Source organism: Acanthamoeba castellanii, assembly GCF_000313135.1.
Source record: "Acanthamoeba castellanii str. Neff unplaced genomic scaffold scf7180000084294, whole genome shotgun sequence".
NCBI lineage: Eukaryota > Discosea > Longamoebia > Acanthamoebidae > Acanthamoeba > Acanthamoeba castellanii.
Window position 1 is genome coordinate 8,300 of NW_004457608.1, and position 22,618 is coordinate 30,917.

At 59.4% G+C, this 22,618-nt stretch overlaps 6 protein-coding genes and 1 pseudogene across 6 annotated transcripts in view; 3 read left to right on the plus strand and 4 right to left on the minus strand.

The window, feature by feature from the left end:
* The window catches only part of ACA1_022670 (uncharacterized protein), a gene marked incomplete at both ends in the record, with an annotated part of 1,700 nt that extends 724 nt beyond the window's left edge, over nucleotides 1-976 (minus strand). The window contains 2 exons of the mRNA XM_004348286.1: nucleotides 73-668; nucleotides 822-976. Coding sequence (XP_004348336.1) covers nucleotides 73-668; nucleotides 822-976 — 751 coding nt within the window. The remainder of the gene's footprint in view (nucleotides 1-72; nucleotides 669-821) is intronic.
* Nucleotides 977-3,543: 2,567 nt separating this feature from the next.
* ACA1_022680 (papain family cysteine protease subfamily protein) lies at nucleotides 3,544-4,434 on the plus strand (the record flags this gene model as incomplete). Its single annotated transcript, XM_004348287.1, has 3 exons — nucleotides 3,544-3,583; nucleotides 3,650-3,843; nucleotides 3,913-4,434. The coding sequence occupies 3 exons, from the start codon at nucleotides 3,544-3,546 to the stop codon at nucleotides 4,432-4,434; spliced, it is 756 nt and encodes a 251-aa protein (XP_004348337.1).
* Nucleotides 4,435-5,397: 963 nt separating this feature from the next.
* Nucleotides 5,398-7,181, plus strand: ACA1_022690 (annotated as a pseudogene).
* A 1,081-nt stretch (nucleotides 7,182-8,262) lies between these two features.
* On the minus strand, nucleotides 8,263-16,641 carry ACA1_022700 (Leucine rich repeat containing protein; the record flags this gene model as incomplete). Its single annotated transcript, XM_004348288.1, has 20 exons — nucleotides 8,263-8,508; nucleotides 8,595-8,711; nucleotides 8,951-9,001; nucleotides 9,134-9,208; nucleotides 9,285-9,537; nucleotides 9,679-10,075; nucleotides 10,240-10,570; nucleotides 10,837-11,079; nucleotides 11,176-11,410; nucleotides 11,475-12,168; nucleotides 12,298-12,709; nucleotides 12,867-13,073; nucleotides 13,178-13,295; nucleotides 13,457-13,658; nucleotides 13,840-14,113; nucleotides 14,214-14,466; nucleotides 14,624-14,739; nucleotides 14,861-15,316; nucleotides 15,404-15,971; nucleotides 16,037-16,641. The coding sequence occupies 20 exons, from the start codon at nucleotides 16,639-16,641 to the stop codon at nucleotides 8,263-8,265; spliced, it is 5,853 nt and encodes a 1,950-aa protein (XP_004348338.1).
* A 675-nt stretch (nucleotides 16,642-17,316) lies between these two features.
* Nucleotides 17,317-19,572, plus strand: ACA1_022710 (H(+)-transporting atpase family protein; the record flags this gene model as incomplete). Its single annotated transcript, XM_004348289.1, has 7 exons — nucleotides 17,317-17,419; nucleotides 17,535-17,590; nucleotides 17,838-18,108; nucleotides 18,334-18,473; nucleotides 18,576-18,851; nucleotides 18,903-19,417; nucleotides 19,443-19,572. 7 exons carry the CDS (start codon nucleotides 17,317-17,319, stop codon nucleotides 19,570-19,572), a joined length of 1,491 nt encoding a protein of 496 aa, XP_004348339.1.
* A 977-nt stretch (nucleotides 19,573-20,549) lies between these two features.
* Nucleotides 20,550-21,187, minus strand: ACA1_022720 (uncharacterized protein; the record flags this gene model as incomplete). The annotated part of the gene is made up of 2 exons (XM_004348290.1): nucleotides 20,550-20,837; nucleotides 21,032-21,187. Coding segments are annotated over 2 exons (444 nt in total), but the record flags the coding sequence as incomplete, so codon positions are not given.
* A 454-nt stretch (nucleotides 21,188-21,641) lies between these two features.
* Nucleotides 21,642-22,494, minus strand: ACA1_022730 (cathepsin Blike cysteine proteinase; the record flags this gene model as incomplete). Its single annotated transcript, XM_004348291.1, has 5 exons — nucleotides 21,642-21,700; nucleotides 21,754-21,957; nucleotides 22,035-22,108; nucleotides 22,222-22,308; nucleotides 22,424-22,494. 5 exons carry the CDS (start codon nucleotides 22,492-22,494, stop codon nucleotides 21,642-21,644), a joined length of 495 nt encoding a protein of 164 aa, XP_004348341.1.
* Nucleotides 22,495-22,618: the final 124 nt, after the last annotated feature.

Consider the following 22,618-nt stretch of genomic DNA (forward strand, 5'->3'; position numbering starts at 1 on the left):
AGCAGGTCTGCGTGCTAGTGGCGGTAGCGCCGGAGGTTCTGCAAGTGCTCGGTCCGAATGATTCATCATCACTGCCGGAATCGAGTCCGTCAAAGGCGTCCATGTCGAGGCCAGGACCCGCAGCGTACTCGAAGCTGCCGAAGAGAGGGCTCAGCTTCTTCTTAGAGCAGCAGTGGCACCAGTTCATGTTGCTCTGGCACTTGTCGATGTTGACAAAACCGTTCGCATCCACTCGCGAAGGAACAGCGGAGCCAAAGGTGAGCGAATCGGCCACGGCAACAGGCTCTCCGCTGCAGTTGGCAAGATTTTTGTCGTTCCAGATAATGTAGTTGGCGGGCAGGTGGGTTGACAGACGGCGAATGAAACAGTTGCCCTCGTAGCTGGCCGGACCAGTCAGAGACCAGTGGTGGTGGCACCTCTCATAACCGGTAACCAGGCTAGAGGTTTGCCTCTTCACCTCGACCTCCGAATCAGAGGACCTCTTGACCGGCTGGCAGAATCCGGCAACTTTAGCAAGACCAGAGCAGCAGGTCTGCGTGCTAGTGGCGGTAGCGCCGGAGGTTCTGCAAGTGCTCGGTCCGAAAGTCTGGCCGTCCGAGGTCGGCTCGTAGCTGGCGCCACTCCTGCCGGAGGCGATGTAGTGCGCCCTGTTGAGGGGTTGCAGATCGCTACCTCTGACGAGTGCAGAAGCCCTCCTCATTGCCAAGGCGAGCGACTGGGATTCAGAGACGACCGAATTGGGGGAGGCGGCTCCGTCGGTAAAGATGTCACTGGCAAAGCCGGTGTCTTGAGCGGAGAGGCCCTCGCAGCACCGCTCGCACCACCTGCGCTCCCAGAGTCCAACGGCGCTGTCACCGCTGCAGTAGGTGATAGCATCCCAGAAAGGTTCACATTCCAGGTGCGGGGCCAGGGCAGCCGCAGAGTAGCATTGAAGGGCAAGTATGCACAGGGTGACCGCGAAGACGGTGCGCAGCATTGTTGTTTCTGTTGGTGAGTTATGAACTAACAGATGAACAAACAACCAAGGTTTTATGGCAGTGGCTGATATACACCCGAAAGTTCACTGATATCCCGGAAGCTGGAAGGTGGTTATTGAGTTTTTCAGCCCTTTTCATCCCACGTCGCTTTTTGGAAAGTGGGGCGAACCGGTAGTTTCGGGAGCAAAAATTCGCCAGCGTGAAGTGGGAAGGAGAAGCGTGTGGGAAAAGCAAAAACAATTTTATAGTCTACTGGATTTCCTACAAGTGTTGAAGCCTAGTTGTTCGAGATGGAACAAGCCTATTCGTAGTGGGCCCACCAGTTACTCCGCAATAGTGCCCATGGGCTTTGCCTCCATTTCCACACCTGTAACTAACAACACGCACACAACGATGGCGGCGACAGATATTCATCTTAAACTTGTTTTTATTGAATTCCTTTTCAGTCAAGAATGCCGTGCCTCAGCAGTGAGCCGATGGAGCAAGGGCGTTGGCGCCTGCGGACAGCTGATAGTTCGGCGGAAGGAACACGCCCACAACTGTCCCAAGGCCGCACAGGGGTACTGGCATTCCAGGAACATTCTTCGCCAGCTTCATGGATCCACGTTCGCCCCAAGTACGGCCGAACGGAACGCGCAAGACCCAGTATGAAGATGAAGTCTCTTCGTTCTTGTAGTATCCCATCACCAGTACCGGTTGATCAGCCTTATAGTTGTAACCCATGGGACAACTGTCTGGGAGTCCATTGATGTTCTGGAATACGCCGCCACTGTAGAGCTGGAAAAAGCGAGATCCAGCGTAGACAGAGGAAATGAGAGGTCCAGTTCTGCCGCGAGATCTTCCCGGCTGGCGGTAGTTAAGCAGGAGCTCCATGTCATCCTCAGAGACTGAGAAGCCAAGGGCAGCAGACAGATCGCCCACGTCACTGTAGCCACGACCCTCATCTGCCCCATCCAGGAAGAACCGTTTGGATTGTCTTGGCTCGGCGGCGCAGTAACCCCGACTCTGATATACGTCGCTGCTGCCTCGGAAGGTGCCGCGGCTCGAGGCGGGGCCGTAGCGAGACAGGGGGTTAAGGCCGTGGTTGGGCGCTGCACCGGGCATGGAAGTGGCGTAGTTGCGACCGGTAATGTACTCCAAGGCACTAGCGAGAGTGTTGCCTGCGCAGGGGTTTCTGAGTCCACCCGTGCTCGGGTAGGTGGGGGCGCAGTCAACTGGATTGGGGGAGTCAAGGTTAGGCCCAGCCCTGATTGGCGTATGTGTTCGTAAATGATGGGAGGGTACGTACTGAGCTGCTGCGCGGAAGCGATAAGACCTCTGTTGGTGCGGGGGTCGGAGCGAGCTCGGGCCTTGTCGGAATGAGCTCGTTGATATTGCATGTAAAGGGACAGGGCGTCGGCAACAACCACAGCCCAGCTCGACTTGCACCCGTAACCGATGACAGGGACCGGCAGTGCGAGGGCCTGTTGAACGACAGTACCATCGGAACCACGGCGGGCAGAGTAATCCACACTCGGCGCACGAACCACGCTCGATTGGTTGAGAGAACCAATAAAGGCAGACAAGGAAAGAGTTTCGCCCTGGTAGGTTTCTGCGAACTTCGGGAGTATACCACCAATAGTGGCTTGATATTCCTCGGGAGTAAGCCAGGCGTACGGCCCTGTTGAGCTGATATTGAAGGTGCACCCCGTGGTGTATGAAACTGCCTCAGTGTAGGCCGACACTTGACTCATCAAATCTTGATAATCTCTCATGGCTTTGAAGGTACGGAGCAGTTGTTGAGACCGGTCGCGAGGGATAGTGTCGACGAAGTTGATCCTGTTACGGGAGATGTGCTGTTCCCATTCGTCGAAGTTTGGGGCATTGAAGGTGGCAGCCACCTGCTTGAATCGAGCATACCACACGGTCTTAGTTACATCCGACTGGGCTGCCACTGGATACGCAAGGGCCAGCGCGGCAAGCAGTACAACGACCAGTGCCAAAAGACTTGGCATCGCGGACTGCAGTTAAAGTATACATAGGAAAACGCAACAGCAAACTGTTTTGTCGTCCCTTGTGAGAATTGGGAGAAATCTGACAGAAATATGCTTGGATGTTGTGGAGTGCGATCAATTTTTGGCTTACAGCGCCGTCGGAACAACATACGTGATTTAACCGCTGCGACACGATGCACAGCCTGTGTTCGTGGGTTTTACTGGGGACGTTGCTCCTCGGCGGGTGTATTGTGGGGAGCCACGCCGACTATGAGGCCTGGGAAGTCTCTAAGGTCGACAAAATTTGCTATGCCGGAACCTCCAGCCCCCCGACCTCCATTTCATTTTCCGACGCGGCGAATGAGCAGTCTGAGATTGAGGAAGGAGATGGTGGACTCGGAGAAGTGCAACTTGAGGGAAGTAATTACGCCTGGAGCTTGCGCGAAGGATGCGAATCAGGGACTGTCAAGAATGAGACCGGTTTTCCGCGCGGCCTGCCCATTCGTAATCAGGACAATTGCGGGGCGTGCTGGGCCTACGCCCACGCCGACTTTATATCGCTGTGGCACTGCCAGAAGAATAACACCCACGACATGACCCAGATGTCGCAAGTAGCGTCTCTGCAGCAGCACGGTAATTCGCCCTCTTCTCCTGTAATTTTATGAAGGCCCACTGACCTCTCATTTTCTTCCTCTTCAGTCGATTGCGTGCCTTCCAAGAGCTTGGGTGGAAAGCGAAATGCTGGATGCGGCACTGGATCGATGAAGCTGGCGTCACTGTACTACATGGGCAGACTTACCGCCCTGGACATTAAGGGCTCCGGCGCTACAACGGGCTTCGCCTCCGAAGCAGACTACCCAATGACCTACAATATGACCGATGACAAGGTCATCGTACGCGACCCACAACACAACCATGGTCAATGCATGTATCAGCCGAACTCGCCATTCCCGTGGGGACAGGCTGGTCCTGGAAATGCTCTCCAGCTTTTGATCGATGTCGGTCCCCTCAGCGAGAAGCAGATGACATATCTCTTCCTAAATGAGCGGGCCCCCTTCGCCACTTCGATGTTCGTCTCCGAATCGCACATGCTTATTCGGCCCTGTTGTGGTAATCATAACATCGGGGATCCGCAAGACCCTTGCTTATACCAACCTGTTGAATCCTACGGCATTAGCGTCTACACCAACACGGAGGAGTGTCCCCCAGGTATTAGGGCCAATCACGCCGTGTTGGCTGTAGGCATGGGAACCACTGCGACAGCCGGGACTCCCTTCTGGTACATTCGCAACTCATGGGGCGTAGCCTGGGGTGACAAGGGCCACATCAGGCTGCTTCGCAACTCTGGCAACACCCATATTCCCGGTACTGATCCCACGATGCCCGGAGGCACGGCCATGTGCAGTCTGGGTTACATGAACTCCTACCCGCGCGCGGTTGGCTCACAGGTTGAGGACAGCTGTACCAGATTCTCCTTTAGCTAGGTCATGTAATAAATTTCAGGCTCATCACGGAAGAGGCCAATTGTGAAACTATAACAAAACAGATGGTTTGACCATCATCCCGCCCTGACCAACGAGGTCCATAGCATCCCAGACATGGCGCACCACACCCATAGGACATGAAGGCCAAGTACGCTACTTGCCTGTGCCCTCGATACATAACGCACGCACCTTCCTTCCCCCGTACCTCCCTCCTTACCCCCCCCCTTAATGAATGAAGAAGGCCAGGAAAGACAGCCGCGAATCCCAACAGGATTTGATTTTTTTGTGGGCAAACCACAGCCACTGTCGACAAAAATGGTTCTCCTTCCCGGCAGGTAGGTAGTCCAATCCAAAAGAGATTTCCAAGCATATTGGCGCAATGTGATAACGTCACGGATAACGGATCCCGTCCTGACCAACGAGGTCCGTGAAAAAACAAACAGAGGGGCAATCATCCGTTGGCATTTGCTGGAAATCTCATTTGGATTGGAATATACGGCAGGTGGAATGCTGAGGCGGGCAACAACTGAATCTCTAAGCTAGCTTCAGGCATGCATCAACACCTGTCGCTGTGCCATGTGGCACTGGCCTGTGTACTAGTGCTGGTCTCGGTTTCCGCGGGGCACTGTGCGGATCCAGTCCAACGTTTTAACGAAACCACGCGCGAAGTCTTCTTATGGAAGACAGATGTCTGGGGAACGAATTGGTTCTTGGCGGACTCGGGAGTTAGGCCCGTACAGTCCACGAGCAGTGTAACCTTCCGCAAGATGCGGTGCGTTGAGCCGTAACCGCCCGTCAAGTGAAATCAATCTCGCTGTTGACGCCGTGCTTCTTAACAGGAACGACCCTCTCGATGATAAGAAAATGATCCGGCCGATCACAATGACAACATTTGAAACAAGAGATGGCGAACGTAAGGCCACGCTCCAATTAAGAAAAGCCGATGGCTCAGGAACCCTTGAGATGTGGGTCTGGAATTCCCTTAACCCGCCGTCGTTGATGGTATTGGAGGAAAACAATGTAGCAGCCTTTCTCGCAGAATGGTACGACACTAAAGTCAACGAGTGGAACATCGACGTTACCCAGCAGGCCGATGGCACGGAGTCGGTACCGCTCCTCTTCCCTCACCACCCTCTGGTCTTCCCCTGCCCCCCCCCCCAAGGCTAAATACCGATTCTCAGGTGCGATTCTCCGTTTATGTCGGAGACAATGACCGGCCGTACAACCTCGCCATGTACGGTTCTGAAGTCGTCGTCACTGAAGCCACCCAATACTTCTCAGTGATCGGTCCATACCCCCCCCCTCCCGCCCGCCAATTCCCTACCGGCACAGCCGTCTCACACTCGTTTCGCACTGCAGACGCGGACAAATTCCCCTATGTTCAGGACTGGACTGCCCAGGTTGGTGGATACTACTTCTCGCCAGTGTCGTACACGGGCTGCCCCAGAACTGTGAAGTCCAGGGCGTGGTCTTACGGTGATTGTGGCCTATCCCTGACCGACGTTTGCGAAGTGCCCCAAGGGATGAATGTCTCGGATCACACGACATGGCTCCAATCGGCCCGCAGTGCGGAGTGCGCCAAACTGCTGGAAGACCTCAAACAATGCTGCGAGGAGCGCGACCAAACTGGGACCCCAGCGCAGCCGACGGACTCCAACGATGATGTCACGCTGCGCCTTATCCCATTCTCGTCATTCTCCCAGGCCCTCGAGGCATGCGGTCAATTTGAGCGAATTCTCACTGTAGATCTTGATTCTACGGGCCAGAATATGGGACAAACGATGCCTGTGGTCCAACCTTTCACTCGCCGGTCCCTCTGCGAACGCATGATGTTTTCCCAATCCGCCGCACGGCCCTTCATTTCAAGCATTTATTATTGCATGAAGGCTGCTCTGGATGGGCAAGGTTTCGTGGCGCCTGGCGCCTACTGGGAGCCCGAGGCCTACTTCCAGGAGATGTGTGTCAACATCCCTAATGTCCAGGACTTCTACAAATCCGCCAACGAAACTGGGTTTGCTGAACTTGTCGGTTTCTTTTCGATCGATGAGCCCGTCACGCCTCCCGGCGGGTCGACTGGCGAGTCTACCGGCGAGTCTACTGGCGAGTCTACCGGCGAGTCTACCGGCGAGTCTACCGGCGAGTCTACCGGCGAGTCTACCGGCGAGTCGACCGGCGAGTCGACCGGCGAGTCTACCGGCGAGTCGACCGGCGAGTCGACCGGCGAGTCTACCGGCGAGTCTACCACTGGCTCTTCGGAGGGATGGACCTGCCCCGAGGGTTGGATTATGGCCGAGCCCAGCGGAACGGACCCTGCGCACTGCTACAAGCGGTTCCCGTATGGGGCAGGCACACATGAGAGTTTCGTGGAAGTGTGTGGTTCGGAAGGAGGAACCCTGGCCTCCTTCACCTCGCCGTCGGAGTTCTCCGCGGTCGGTGCGGCCTGCGCTGATCCTACGCCCGAGGAAACCTACTTTGAACACGGCTGCTGGCTGGACGGCGTCACGGACTCCGGCTACGTCCCGGAAGCACCAAACACTTACGCGTGGCACTGGGGCACGTCAGGCGCTACCAACGATTTCCTGGTCAATTCTGGTCAGTCTCTCTGGAGTGGTGGTGAGCCCTCTGGTTACATGATAGACATACATCCGGAACATTGCCTGCAGGTCTTCGTAGGCGGGTTGCTCAACGACTATCCTTGCTACGCAGGACTCGCAGGCGTCTGCATGATCAACGCCATCCAAATCTAAGCTTCGAACATCACAATATAAAGTACTTTCTATACAGCTGGTGCACTGTGGTGACATTTCTGCTTCCCTCCTTGGCTGCTGCGTGGACGGCGGCCCAGCTGTGTCCAGGGGGGGGGGAGCGAGGGGGCTGCGGGCTCTGCCAGATGTGTGGATGGTGCGTGGGGGAGGTACCCCAGTTGAGCGACGTCTTGGACGGAGGAAGAAGGGTGCTGCTCTCCATCACTGAGAATGCGCAGGCCCTGGACCACCAAAGCCATCAGCTTCTCTGAGCACCTCCAGATTGCCCTCCTTGCTTGTGACCATCAAGCCTGTCATCTTCTGATTCTCCATCCCCTTCTCTAGGCATTGTCATCAACTCTTGTTTTCACACAGCCACCTGCTTGGCAAAGGCCACAGGTGTGAGGTAATGTGGTTTTGGCGTTTTTCTTCTTTCTTTATTTCTTGTGAGCTCAAGATCATTCAATCATGCCACTGGTTCAAGATCCTGTGCCTTGACTGGGGACAATACCAAGGTGCCAGTGCATGACCTCTGGTACTCCTGGTGACGTGGCTGGGCCATTTTTTGCTGTATTCTCTTCTGGTGCAGCAGTTTTAGCCTTTTTTGTTCTTTGTGCACAGATCTGGTCCTCCCACAATCTGTACATCTGAACTGGGAGTTGGTATGGCTTGTTGCACATCTCTGGTTTCCCATCAACTTTCTTATGACTGTGGAAGACATGGGGAGCAGCATGGCCAGAGAGGCCATGTGTGTGGTTGGAGAGCCATGATTTCTAATCCTAAACCTGCTGGAGAACACTGAACTTGGGTGATGGTTGAAGATGTTATGACAGTGAATCCACTTCTTTATAGCCATACACCCTCATTGGTGGTCATAATTGCACCACCAGAGATGGGCTTAGCACCAGTACAGGGCCACACCTGTCCACAGAGAACAGATCAAGGTGAAAGTGCCACAGAGTGAGAGAGAAAACAGCAAGAAATGGCCCCTGTTTGTTTAGTGAATTTTGTAGTGGATGAATGGGTTTTTTTGACAATATTTTTGCTTATGAAAAGAAAAAGAAAAAGAAAGAGGGAAAAAAGATCAGGGGATGGAAGAGGTGGTCGGGGGCGGTGGCGAGGAGGAGGCGGCAGGGGTGGGCGGGAGGCGGGCGATGGCGGAGAAGAGGGCGTTGAGCGGTCGGTCGGCCAGGAGCAGCTCGAACACGGCCTCCACCACCCCCGGCACCGCGGCGCCGCCGCCGACCACCACCTCCACCTCGCCGGCCAGCCCGCCCAGCAGCCGCTCCTTGTCCACCCGATGCTGCGGCGACAGCACTACCGTCCCGCCCTGATGACACGACACACGACCAACGACACACGACACACACATGAGGTCAGCGTGACGTCAGCAAAGGGGCGGGGGCGGGGGCGAACCCGGCAAGCAGCGAGAAGGGAGGCGGATTCGGTGTGGGGCGCCACGGTGCAGTTGAGGACGACATCGGCGCCCCGGCCCCCCGTGTGCGCCCGCACAAACGCCACCAGCTCGGCCCACTCTTTCGCGTCCCTGTGCGTGTCGTGTCGTGTCGTGTCTTGGTGAGCAACACGACACGCACGACACACGACACGCACGACACGCGACGCGTACATTTGCTTGAGGGTGTCGGCGTTGGCGACGAGGGTGCGGGCGAGGTTGACGCGCTCGAGCGACACGTCGACGGCGATCACGCGCGCCTTGGGCGCCACCCTCCGCACAAAGGCCAGCGTCATCAGCCCCACCCGCAGCCGATCACCACCACGCTGCTCGTGACGCCATCGCCGCCGGCAAGAAGGAGGCGCTCGACCTGGTGAAGGGAGGCGGAGAGGTCGAGGGCGAGGAGGGCGAGCTCGGGGGCGAGGAGGGGCGGGACGACGACGAGCGGTACGGAGGGAGGGACGACGGCGGTGCCGGCGGCGGGCAGGAGCTGCTCGCCGACCACGGCGCCAGGCGGGGAGGAGAGGGCGAGCGGCACCCCGCGCAGCGAGCCGCAGGCCACCACTCGCGCGCCGGCCTGTGATGCGTCACCGGACACACGTCAGACAAAACGACACGCACGGCACACGACACGCACGGCACAAGACACGCACCTGGGCGAGGTTGTGGGATTGGGCGGAGGCGCCGAGGTGGAGAACGGAGCCGAGGAGGAGGGCCGACGAGTCGGTCGGGCGGTGGAGGAACCGGCCCTGCTCCTCGACGGCCCGCGTGACGACAGCCCCCAGGTCGTCGTTGTTGCCTTCTCCTTCTCGGCTGCTGCTGCTGCGTACGTGGGCGGCCGCCCGCCGGTCCACCCAAAGGGCCTCCACCTGCACCACCACCTCCCACTCGTCCTTCACCTCCGCCCTGTGTCCGACACACAACCACCGGTCAGGATCTACGCGGGAGGGGGCGGGAGGGGGCGGATGGGGGCGGATGGGAGCGGATGGGTGCGGATGGGTGCGGATGGGGGCGGATGGGGGCGGATGGGGGCGGATGGGGGCGTACGAGTTGTCGAGCCTGGTGGCGGTGGCCGGCAGAGCGCCCGGTGGACCCTCGAGGACGCGCGCAAGGCCGAACTCGGACACGAGCGGGATCACCAGCACGGGGGCCGGCGGTCGCAGCCCCGCACCGGCGGCCACCGCCGCCGCGCGTGTTCCCCGCGTCGCAGCCGGCGACGGCACACGCGCCGTCGGCTTGGCCGCCTCCTCCACCGCCGGCGCCGGCAACGACGACGCCGTGCGCGCCACGACCGATCCACTGCTGCTGGTGGAGACAGCAGCAGCGGCGGTGCCGCCGGTGCTGGTGGTACGGCTGCTGCTGCTACTGCTGGTGCTGCTCGACGCGCTCTCCCCGCCCTTGCTCTGCGCGGCCTCGACCACCACATGACGCGACACGTAGTACTCTACACGTGTGCGTGTGTCGTGCGTGTGTCGCGCGTGTGCGTGCGCGTGCGGTGTTAGGTCGTGTGCGGGAGGCGGGGGAGGGAGGTGGTGCGCGTGCGTTCAAAGTCGAGGGGCTCAAAGTGCGTGGCGAGGGCGTCGAGGGAGAGCGTGAGCGCGAGGCCACCGTGGAGCAGCGGCACCGGCGACGTCGTCGGGCTGTAGGGCGGCGCCACATCCGGCACAAACACCACCTCGCCCCTCATCACCTTTGCCATCGCCGCCGCCGTCGTCGTAATCGTCGATGACGACGAGGCCGCCGCGAGCGCGAACGGCGTCGCGTCGCTGCTGGTGCCGGAGGGGGCGGAGGCGAGGGAGGAGGCGGGGCTGCCGCCGAGCGGGGGCGCGTAGGGGCACTCGCTCACGGCCCGGTAGGCCACCGGCACCAGGAAAGCGCTGGCGCCGGCGGCGCTCTCGGTCGTCGTCGTTGTCGTCGTCTCGCCGAGCCGCTCGAGCACCTGGCCGAACGACGGCCGCACCCTCGGGTCGTCATGCCAGCATTCCTGTGTGTGTGTGTGTGTGTGTGTGTGTGTGTGTGTGTGTGTGTGTGTGTGTGTGTGTGTGTGGTGTGTGGTGTGTGGTGTGTGGTGTGTGTCGTTGATCGTGTCGCACACGCGTCAGAGTGTGTTGTTGGTCGTGTCGTGTTGTTGGTCGTGTGTGCCTTGGTGAGTGCGGCCCAGGCCGGCGGGCAGTCGGCGGGCAGGTCGGGCCGCAGGCCGGCCACCACGTCGAGTTCGATCTGGAAGCGCGTCTTTCGGCCGAAGGGAAACGCGCGCGCGTAGAGCTCGAATAAAATAATGCCGAACGAATAGACGTCGGCCTTTTCGGTGTACTCCTCGTTGCGCATGACCTCGGGCGCGAGCCAGATCGGGTTGTCGACCATGCGGCCGCCGATGGTGGGCGCCAGCGACCGCGACGTGCCAAAGTCGGCCACCTTGGCCACCAGCCGGTCGTTGCGCCGCCCGAGCTAAATAAATGAATAAATAGTTAATAAACGTAAATAATAATGAATAAAATTTGACGTAGTGAAGGGAAAAGGGAAAAGGAAGAAGGGAAAACGTACGAGAATATTGGGCGATTTAAGGTCGCGGTGGATCTTGGGCGGCGTCTGGGTGTGGAGGAAGTGCATGCCGCGGGCCACGTCGCGGGCCACGGCCACCACCTGGCGCCACTCGATGACGTTGCGGTGGTCCTCCAGGTACCCGTGCAGGTTGCCCAGCTCCATGTACTCCGTGATCACGCACGGCGGGTTCAGGCACACGCCCCGCAGCGACACGATGTTCTCGTGCTCCTCCCCACTTTGGCCGAACGCCAAGTCAGAAGAAAAGCAAAAGAAAAGAAAAGAAAAGCGAGACTGGTTACCTCATGAACTTGACCTCGGTGCGGAACTCCTTGAAGCCCTTGGCGTTCTTGAGCTTCTTGACGGCCACGGTCTCGTCGCCCAGGGTGCCGCGGAAGACGTCGGCGTAGGCCCCCTCGCCCAGCAGGTCGGCCAGCCGCAGGTCGGCGTAGGCCACCCGCGCGCAGCCGGCTGACGTCATCGCAATGTCGGGTGCCACGTCACGCAGTGCCACCATTGACCCGGGTCCGGCCGCAGCCCGCGGGCAGGCCAGGCCCGCCACATCGTTGGCCGACGCCGCTTCGAGCGCCTCGACCGCGAAAAAGTGGTGCGGCTGCGCCACGCGCTCTCGCCAGCAGTGCGGGCACGGCGCGGCCACGTCGGTGAAGGTCACCCCGAACCACTCGCGCAGCGTGTCGACCTCCTCCTCGAGCACCGACATGAGCTCGGCCGCCTCGGCCTCGTCGTCGCCCCGCACCAGCGCCGTGAGGTGGCCCTCGCTGTGGTCAACCCGCACCAGCGCGTGCGCGGCCCCGGCCCCGGCCCCGGCCTCGACCACGACCGCGTAGCGCCAGTGCACCCGCGACTCCATGAAGTGGAGCAGCCGCACGATGAGCTGCGGGAAGAAGGGCAGCGGCAGAAAGTCGAAGCGCCACCGCCGCCCGATCTGACGCACCACCCCCGCCTCGCACCCCGCGGGCCAGTGCTTGTCCGTCCCTGTTTATTTATTTTATTTACACATATTAAAAATAAATTTAATATATTACATAAATATATTACATATCCACATAAATATTTATAAAGAAATTTATAAAGAAAACAATAAAATGAGAGAGAGAGTGGTACCGGGGGGCGGGTCGGTGGGGAGGAGGCACGGGACGAGCGACTCGTCCTCGAGGGTGAACTCGGGCGGCTCGCGGGTCTCGCGGATGTGGGTCTGCTGGAAGTAGCCGACGTGGCCGTTGTGGAGGCCCTTCCACCACTTGCCCACCTTGGCCTTCTCCAACAGGAGGATCTTGTCGCCGGCCCGGAACGAGAGCTGGTTGGGCGTCGGCCCGACCGTGTCCTGCACCGCGCGCAGCACGGCGCGCTTGCGGCGCAGGCGGAACGTGATCTGGAACTTCTCGAGCAGGAGGAGGAGCGTGTCGTGCAGGTGGGTCGGGTAGAGGTCGCCCTTCCAGATGTGCGACGTGAGGAACTTGTGCGGCAGGACGCCCCGATCGAGCGACGTCTTGGACGACACCACCGTTGCCATCACCTGCGTCAACCTATCATGCGTGTGTCGTGTGTGTCGTGTGTGTCGTGTGTGTCGTGTGTCGTGTGTGTCGTGTGTGTCGTGTGTGCCGTGTGTGCCGTGTGTGCCGTGTGTGCCGTGTGTGCCGTGTGAGGAGGGGACAGGCAACGCGCGAGGGGACGCGAGGGGGCGGACGCAAGGGGGCGGACCAGTGTGGGTCGAGGATGGTGATGTCGGAGAGGCCGGGCTTGCGAAAGTAGACGAGCGAGCCGAGCTCGTGGAGGAACTCGGTGGCGCGGAGGAGGGCCTCGTCGTCGTCGATGCGCAGCGCGTTGAGGGCCATCGCGCGGTACTCGCCGTAGGGCAGCGTCGGCGGCCGCTTCGCCGCCTGGGGTTTGAATGTAAGGAATGTCAAGAAAGGAACGCACCTCACACGCGCGAGGGTTTGTGGGGTGGCGGCGGCGAAGGGGGAGGGGGTGGAGGGGAGCGTACGAGGAGCTCCTGCCGCTTGCGCTGGACGAGTCCCTCGAGTTCGAGGTAGGCGCGCGGGATCTGTTCGCCCATGGTGCGCTGCTTGAGCGACAGCTCGATCAACGTCGTCCTCAGTTCCCTGCACGACACGACACGACACGACCAACGACACGACACGACACGACCAACGACACGACACGTGTGGTTGAAAGTCAGCCCCCCCCCCGATCACAAGCATCTGCGCGCGTGCGGGTCGCGTTGCGTGCGCGGCAGTGCGTGTGTCGTGTCGTGTTTGCGTACTTGAGCCCCTTGCCGGTGTGCGAGCTCACGGCCAGGTAGTGCTTGACGCCAAAGTGGGCGAACTGCTGCTGCATCTTGGCAAAGACCTCGGCGATCTCGCTGGGCTGGACCAGGTCCGCCCGCGTGCCCACCACCACCACCGGCGCCCCGCGCGCCTTTGCCGTCACGCTCTGCAACCAATACGACACCCGGTGGTAGTCCCCTGCACCACCACATTCCCATCGGTTGCATAAATTTAGTTATCTCCATCTAAGTCATTTAGTTACACATCATTTAGAGAAATATAGAAATATGTGTATATATATATACATATATATATACATATTGCATGGTAAAAACAGAATTTAGTTCGTTGCATAGTAACCCGGGCGGCGGTAGAGTACCTTTGAGGATGTCGTCGTCCATGAGGTTGAAGGCCACCAGGTACATGCTGCGCCGCGAGAGGTAGAACTGGTGGGTGCTGTAGTAGACCTCCTGGCCCGCAAAGTCCCACACCGAGAAGCTGATGGGTTTGTTGGACCAGTTGTCCCGCATGTACTTCTCGCCCAGCTCCGGCTCCACGTCGGAGAAGGGGATCTCCCAGCTGTTGATGTCAATCCCGTCCGTCGACAGCGGGGCGCGCTCCATCTTCTTGTTGTTCAGCAAAAAGTACGACAACTGCACCGCACACACGCACACGCACACGCACACACGGTCAGCACACGACACACGACGCGTACCACGACACACGACACACGCAAGGAGGAGGGGAACGCACGGAAGTCTTGCCGGCGGCCTCCTTGCCGACGAACATGATCTTCATGCGGTAGCAGCGCTCGGCGCCCTTGTGGAGGTCGCGCAGGTAGGCCAGGATGCCGCGCGTGCCGTTGGCCTGGGCCTCGGGCGGCAGGAACTGGTCGAGCAGGTTGCCCCGCAGCTTGAGCTCCTCGAGGTGCGTCATCGCCCCCATCTCGCCCGGCAGCGCCGACAGCTGATTGTTCTCCACGTCCAGCTTCTTCAGCGACGACATTCTGAACACACACACCACACACACACACGACACACACACACACACACACACACCACACACACACACACACACACACACCACAGTGACACACGCACGCACGACACGCATGGCGTTAGATGGGTAGGAGGGGGACGACGGGGTGATTGGGGGGGACACACCGAGGGAGCGCGTCGGGGAGGAAGGTGAGTGCGTTGTTGCGGAGTTCGAGGGTCTGCAGCTTGGTGAGCTCGAGCAGCGCCAGCGGGAAGAAGAACAGCTTGTTGTCGCTCAGCACCTGACACCCGCAAACACGACACACGCCAACGACATACGACATACGACAAAAAAAAATCGTCAGGACACGACAATACGTGTGTCGTGTCGTGTGTGTCGTGTGGGGGGAGGGGGGAGCGTACGAGCTTGCGTATATCGCGCATGTCCTTGCCGAAGCTCTTAGGGATGTGGGTACTGTCCCAGCCCTTCTTCTTGAAGGACAGCTCGCCGCCGCCGCCCCGGTTCTCCTCCGCCGCCATCGCCGCCGCCACCTCCGTGCGCACCTTCTCCAGCATCCGCTCGCGCTTGGTCAGCTCCTTCTGGTGCCGCGTCGTGGGAAAGACCACCGCGCGGACCACCTCCTCGAACAGCGCCTGCGCGCTGGCGCCGACCGCCTCGGTCGGCTGCTGCTGTTGGAATTCGAGGTATTTGATGGCTTTGGCGCGCTTGGCGAGCTCGGTGGCCTGGGCGGCCGTCACGGGCGCGATGCCGCGGGTCTTGAGCTGCCTGAGCGTGGCCGGGTCGTTGCGCTGGTGCGCGTTGAGCCCCACCAGCACGAACGACGTGCCCGGGCAGTGGTAGTACGCCTCCGATACCCACTACGCGTGTGTCAGCACAAATTGTGTGTGTGTCGTGTGTGTGTGTCGTGTGTGTGCGGTGTGTGTGTGTGTGTGTGTGTGTCGGACCTTTTTGAGTGCGTTGGCGTAGGAGTCGGGGTCGATGACGGAGAAGAAGACGAGGAAGAGGGTGGTAAGCGGCATCAGCGCGGCGCGGGCCGCGTCGCCCGCTGGCGCATCGATCAGCTCCACCGCCACCGCGCGCCCGTCGAGCACCACCTCGCCCTCCACCTGCAGCCCGCCGCCACCTTCGCCGTCGCTAGGCGCCGGCGCCGTCTGTCGCAGCTTCGCATTGGTCGCCGTACGCGCGAAGGCCGCCAGCACCTGCGTCTTATTTGTCGATGCGTCGCCCAACAGGACCAGCTTCACTTTGTTTACCGAACCGCGAGCGCCGCTGCCGCCGGCGCCCGCAGCGCCGACATCGTCGCGCAGGCCGCGTGCAGTGACGGGCGGGACCGGGACGTAGGCGTCGAGGAGCTGCGCGGCGTCGGCCTGGCCTGACAGCTGGGCCAGCTCGCGCGGGGTGAGGCCCGACTCGGCCCCGCGCACGGTGCGGTCGGCGCCATAGTCGAGCAGTAGGGCTATGACCCGCGTGTGCCCGCGCCGCGCCGCATGGTGCAGCGGCGTCTCGCCATTCCTGCGTGTGTCATCGTGTGTGTCATGAGCGCGTGTCGTGTCGTGTGTGTCGTGTGTGTCGTGTACCGGTCGGTCGCGTCCGGCGCAGAGCCGAGCGAGAGCAGCGCCTCGACCGACGGGACCACGCCCGTGTAGGCCGCCACGTGCAGCGGCACCTCGCCGTTCGTGTTCTGCGCGTTCTGGTCGGCCCCGCACTCCAGCAGCCCCCGCAGCACCCGCAGCGCTAGCCCCGCGTCACCGCCGCCGCCGCCGCCACCACCACCACCCATCGTCGCCGCAGCCGCCGTGGCCGCTGCTGTGGCCGCCGCCGTCGTCGTCGTAGGATGGGTGTAGTCGTGGCGCACAAAGTAGTGGAGGGCGGTGGCGTTGTCGTTGGAGCGCACGGCGGCGTCGGCGCCGCGGTGGAGGAGGAGGTCGGCCACCCGGGCGCGGCCCCACTTGCAGGCGCAGAAGAGCGGGGTCCAGCCGGCCTGGTCGCGGGCGTTGACCCGCGCGCCGTACTTGTCGGCCAGGAGCTGGACCAGCTCGGCGTGGCCCTCCTCGGCGGCGATGTGGAGCGGCGTCTGGCCGTAGGCGTCCTCGAGGTTGACGCAGTTCTTGCGGCCGTCCTTCTTGACCAGCTTCTTGACCAGCTCGCGGTCCCCCAGCCGCGCCGCCTCGTGCAGACTCATCTTTTTCTCTCAGTTCCTTCTTTCGTCCTCTACTGGAGATGATGATGATGTAGACGATGTGTTATTTCCTTCTTCCCCTTCTACCCCCTCGAGATGAAGCAGTTGATGGATGGAACACGATTTGTTGTTGTTGTTGACGATTCCACGGCCGTCCGTGAAAAGAAGTAGCCCAGATGAATGATGATTCGTCCTTGGATCTTCTTCTTTTCTCCCCTTCAAGCAGCAACAACACTCGATCGATCGCGATCGATTGTCTGAGAGAGTCGAGAGATGATTAATGCTAGATCCCCCAAACTCTCGAGAACGAATCGTCTGGGGGCGTTCGCAGTAGTGTTGGGGTTGTCGTTCGAACCGTTCTCGCCACGAGTGAGAAAGGCAAACCTAGAAAAGCGAAAGAAATGATATTTGGCCCAAAAAGTCCATTATTGGTTCTCTTTTTTCATTTTGCTCAAATTGCACTCAAATCGGGAAAATTAAATAATTTTAAAAACTGTTTCTAATATTTCGAATATTTTTGGAATATGAGGTGTCGACGACAAATAGAACGGTCGTGAGCTTTTTCGATGGCGGAAGTGGCTGTCTGTTGGGTGCGACTTCCTTCGCCTTTCCAGCAGCCGTCTCCGCCAACAGCAAAGGATCGTTGTTCGAGAAAGAAACAACACAGAGAGGAGCGAGATGGCGCACCACGGACAGCAGCAGCACAAGGGCAAGGAGAAGGAGTCCTTCAAGCTCAACGTCGATGCCGCCTCGCGCGATTACCACGTTAATCCGCGTCTCGGTACGAGCTGGCCCAGCTCCAAATCATTGAATGAATGAATGAATGAATGAATCCTCTCCCGGCCGTCTCTCGTTCATCATTCTCAATGCGGGTCACTTTTTCTCGCTACATGCAGACTACAGGACAGTGTCCGGTGTGAACGGCCCGCTCGTCATTCTCGACAATGTCAAGGTACGCTGAAGAAAGACCCTACTACACCCCACCTTCACCTCGTATAGTCGAGACATCGCTTCAATTCCATTCAACTGAATCGAAATTGAAGTGTCGCTGTCGATGAAGACTATGATGCGAAAATTGATTGATTTCGGGCGCTCGGCACAGAAAGTAGGAAGTGTTGCCATGGACTGATCCATCCCTCCCTCCACCGCCCCATTTTTCTTCTTCTTCTTCTCTACATTCTTTCTTTCTTCAACCGCAGCTGCCCAAGTACGCCGAGATTGTCAACTTGACGCTGGGCGACGGCTCCAAGAGGCGCGGCCAGGTGCTCGAGGTGGCGGGCAAGACGGCCGTCGTCCAGGTGTTCGAGGGCACGTCGGGCATCGACGCCCAGCACACGCGCGTCGAATTCACCGGCGACATTCTCCGGTTGGCCGTGTCCGAGGACATGCTCGGTCGTGTCTTCAACGGCTCTGGCAAGCCCATCGACAAGGGTCCCAATGTGCTCGCCGAGGACTACCTCGACATCCAGGGTATGCTCCTACAACACGACGACAACCCTCCTTGCCACCCCCCCCCATCACAACATTCATTTCGCACTGCGCGATTTCGATTCGAATGATTTCGATTTTGTCGACCGAAATTTTGACGGCTGCACTTTCGGTTTTCGTTTCGTTTCGTTTCTTTACGTTTCGTTTTTGTTTTCGACCGCTGACCATCACACGGCGCACACCGCAACCGCCCAATGACACGTGCAGGTCAGCCCATCAACCCGTGCATGCGAACCTACCCGCAGGAGATGTTCCAGACCGGTATCTCGGCCATCGACACCATGAACAGTATCGCCCGTGGTCAGAAGATCCCCATCTTCTCCGCCGCCGGTCTGCCCCACAACGAAGTACGCCGCCTTGACTACAACCCACCCACCCACCCAAGTCACTCTTTTAAGAACGCAGCTGACGTCTTTTTCTTCTTTTTTCTTTCCCTTCTCTATCTCTAGATCGCCGCGCAGATCTGTCGCCAGGCCGGTCTGGTGAAGAAGATCGGCGCCGACGTGCGGGACGCCGAGGAGGAGAACTTTGCCATCGTGTTCGCGGCCATGGGCGTGAACATGGAGACGGCGCGCTTCTTCAAGAACGACTTCGAGGAGAACGGCTCGATGGAGAAGGTGACCCTCTTCCTCAACCTGGCCAACGACCCGACCATCGAGCGCATCATCACCCCGCGTCTCGCGCTCACCACCGCGGAATTCCTCGCCTACTCGTGCGGCATGCACGTGCTTGTCATTCTCACCGACATGTCGTCCTACGCCGACGCGCTGCGCGAGGTGTCGGCCGCCCGCGAGGAGGTGCCCGGCCGTCGCGGCTACCCGGGTTACATGTACACCGATCTGTCGACCATCTACGAGCGCGCCGGGCGCGTGGAGGGCCGCAAGGGCTCCATCACGCAGATCCCGATTCTGACGATGCCCAACGACGACATCACGCACCCGATCCCCGACCTGACGGGCTACATCACGGAGGGCCAGATCTACGTCGATCGTCAGCTGCACAACCGCCAGATCTACCCGCCCATCAACGTGCTGCCGTCGCTGTCGCGTTTGATGAAGAACGCCATCGGCGAGGGCATGACCAGGCGCGACCACTCGTTCGTGTCGAACCAGATGTACGCCAACTACGCCATCGGCAAGGACGTGCAGGCCATGAAGGCCGTCGTGGGTGAGGAGGCCCTCACCTCGGAGGACCAGCTCTACCTCGAGTTCCTCGACAAGTTCGAGCACAAGTTCCTGGCCCAGGGCAACTACGAGTCGCGCGACGTCTACCAGTCGCTCGACATCGCCTGGTCGCTCCTGCGCCTCTTCCCCAAGGAGCTCCTGCGCCGCATCCCCGAGAAGACCCTCGCTGAGTTCTACAACCGCGACAGGAGCCAGCAAGTGGCGTGAGTGCGACACCTGGGGGAAGCTGCAAGGTTCGAAAGAAGAAAAAGAAAGCGAATAATTTAATTTACTGTGGACAAACAGTTCGAAGAAGTTCTACATACTCCCTTTTTTTGCTATCTCTCCTGGCTCAAAATGGCTCCCTACCATACACCCACACACAGACAGGCTCTACACCAGATTCTGTGACCACATACACACACTGCATCCACATCTCAACCACCACCAGCCCACAAGACAACATGAAGAAGGCACACAAGGAAATTCTACTCCTCCAGTGCAAGCAACTACCATCAATGGCACTCAAAGGTGATCACACACCTTGAGTCTCTCAGTCTCAAGGACCATGCCACCAGACTCACTGTGCTACCCAAGAAGCTCCATCAGTCTGAGACAGACCACTTGCTAGCCATCCTACAACTCAAGCACACCCAGCAGATGCTCAGCACCATCAAGAAGTTCATCAACAACAACCTTCTCCCATCAATCAAAGGCACCAACACCACAAAAGCTGCACTCAACATCCTCAAGCACAGAAGCAGCCAAGAACACAGCACTTTTCATCACTACCATCTGCAAGCTCTTCTTGCTGAAGAAGAAGCAGAGCAGCACCACATACATCACCAAGCTCTACAGCCTCATCACACTCACCATAGCTGATTCCACCAAAGACATCAATCCTCACACCAGCCTCACCAATCCCAACACTGTGGTGCAAGGCCATTCACAATTGCCTACTCAAACAACTGGACAGAGTTCCATGCAAATCATGCACACACCAAGATCAGTGACAGGAAGCTGAACTCACCCACACCAACCATCCCACCACCACTGCCTGTGTGCTCTCCCAAAATTGAACAGCCACACACAAAGCTCCCCAGACACCTTGTCTCACCATTAAAGCTCAACAGCCATCAAACGTGCCCTTACAGTGGACTCGCGCTGCACCAACTGGTGCAGACTGCAACAGCACCAGCCACAAAGGAGGCCGTTCGTTGCTGTTTGTCCTCGTGATGTTGTATTTAAATGCGTGTGAACTTAGTTTTGACTGTCCGTGTCGGCATTGTTGGTACCTTGCTGTTGGGGTGATCTGCCCTCGGCGATGATGGCCCCCAGCGGCACAGGCTGGCGGCTCGTGTTGGTGCTGTCCACCAGGATGGTGGGGCTGCGCGCCGTGATCGACTTGATCCGCATCCGCCACGTCGGCTTGGCCTCCTCAACCTCCTCCGCCTCGGCGACCACCACCTTGAAGGCCATGGGATGAGCAAGAGGGCCGGCCTTCTCCGCCTTCTTGATCGACTGAATGCCCTGCACGATCATGTCCATCTGCTCCGCGTCCCCCCCTCGATTAGTCCCCAAAAATCGATTGCGAACAGTAGGGCGCGGTGGCCGTGGTCGTGTGTGGTGGTGGCTGGTGGCTGGTGGCTGGTGGCTGGTGGCTGGTGGCTGGTGGTGGTGGTGGTGGTGGTGGTGGTGGTGGTGGTCGTGGTCGTGGTGGTTGGGGTTGTAAGAAAGAGAACCTCGATCTGCGTGTGGGAGGAGAACTGGGCGGATTCCTGCTGCGCGAGGGTCTGTTGGGCCTGGCGGTGCTTGCGGTAGACCACCGTTCCGGCCACGGCCGAGGCCGACAGGACCACCAGCAGGGCCACACCACCGAGGGCCGCAAGAACGACTGCAGCCCCGCTGACAGCCGCCGTGCTCGCGCCCGCCGATGCTGTTTGTTGTCAACATTTTGATCGTAACATCATCATCATCATCATCGATGATAAGAGAGACCACCACCAACGTGCGTGTTAGTACCATTAGGGCAGCAGCACATGGGCGAAGAAGAAGAAGAAGAAGAAGAAGAAGAAGAAGACGGTGAGATTGGGCGTACCAGCGATAGTGGTCATGGCGAGCATGGAAGAGCCCAAGGCAGCCGCCCCCAGATATTGGGTGGCCACCAGATTCACGGTGTTGGCGCCGTTGGTCAGCGTCAGGTCGGTGGTGACCAGCACCCCAGACACCACCTGGTAAGTGATGGAGTTGATGTTGCCCACCTGGTAAGGCGCGCTGCCCGAGGCGGCGAGCTTGCCGTTCCAGCTCTCCAGCACCGCCTGGTTTTTTTTTGGTTTTTTTGGGGGTTTTTGGTTAGATGGTCGCACCACCACCATGGCTGGGGCAAGAACAGTCGACGAGGACTGACGGACCTGTGCTGCGTGGTACGCGTGAGCAGTGCGCACGTTGCCTTGCACCGGCGCACCAGGCACGATGTCCGACGCCGCCGCTGCTGACCTGCTCTGTTGTCGCTGCTGCTGAGCCTCTGCTTGGCCGTCATCGTGACCACCGGCTTGTTCGTGGTGTGGTGCGTTGCTGCGCAGCTGTGGGCTCCTTGCCATGGCAACGGCGGTGATCTCCCACGTTTCGATACCGGCCGTGTCCCGGCCTCTTGCGATGCGGCCGTAGCCTGCCAACCAGCGAATGGGTGAGTGGTTGGGGGGGGGGCAGTGTGAGTGTGGGCGGGGGCGGGGGCGGGGGCCGCACCGCGGTCGCCCCAGGTTGGACCCCAGGAGTTGGCAAAGAGCCAATAGTCTTTGCCTTCGTCGTCTGTGCCCCACCTGCATCACGTCCACCACACGTAAAAAACAAAACGAAAGAGAGCAGAGAGCAGAGAGCAGAGAGCAGAGAGCAGAGAGCAGAGAGCAGAGAGCAGAGAGAAGAGAGAGCGGACCCGATGATTGTGACCACATGGCCGCCGACGAAATCCCACGACGTGGCGGAGCAGTCCCCGGAGTAGACGTCCGTTGGCGTCGTATTGCTGGCAAGTAGAGCGGAGAACGAGCGTGAGATGGAGAACCCATCATGATGGGGTTTGTTTGTTTGTTTTGGGGTGTGGGGTGGGGGTGTGTGTGGGGGGAGGAAGGCAGCGGTACTAGAAGTTGAGCAGGCTGTGGCACACGAAGATGTTGGCTGCCACGGGACCGTTGGCTTGGATCTCGCTCATCAGGTCCTTCACCGAGATCGCCACCCCACTCGCCGACCTGGCCAACGGTCGCAGTGGTTCCGCTGCACTGATCCCGGCGGTGACGGACTTGGCCGACCCGTTGTCGCATTCGGGCTGTGCGCGT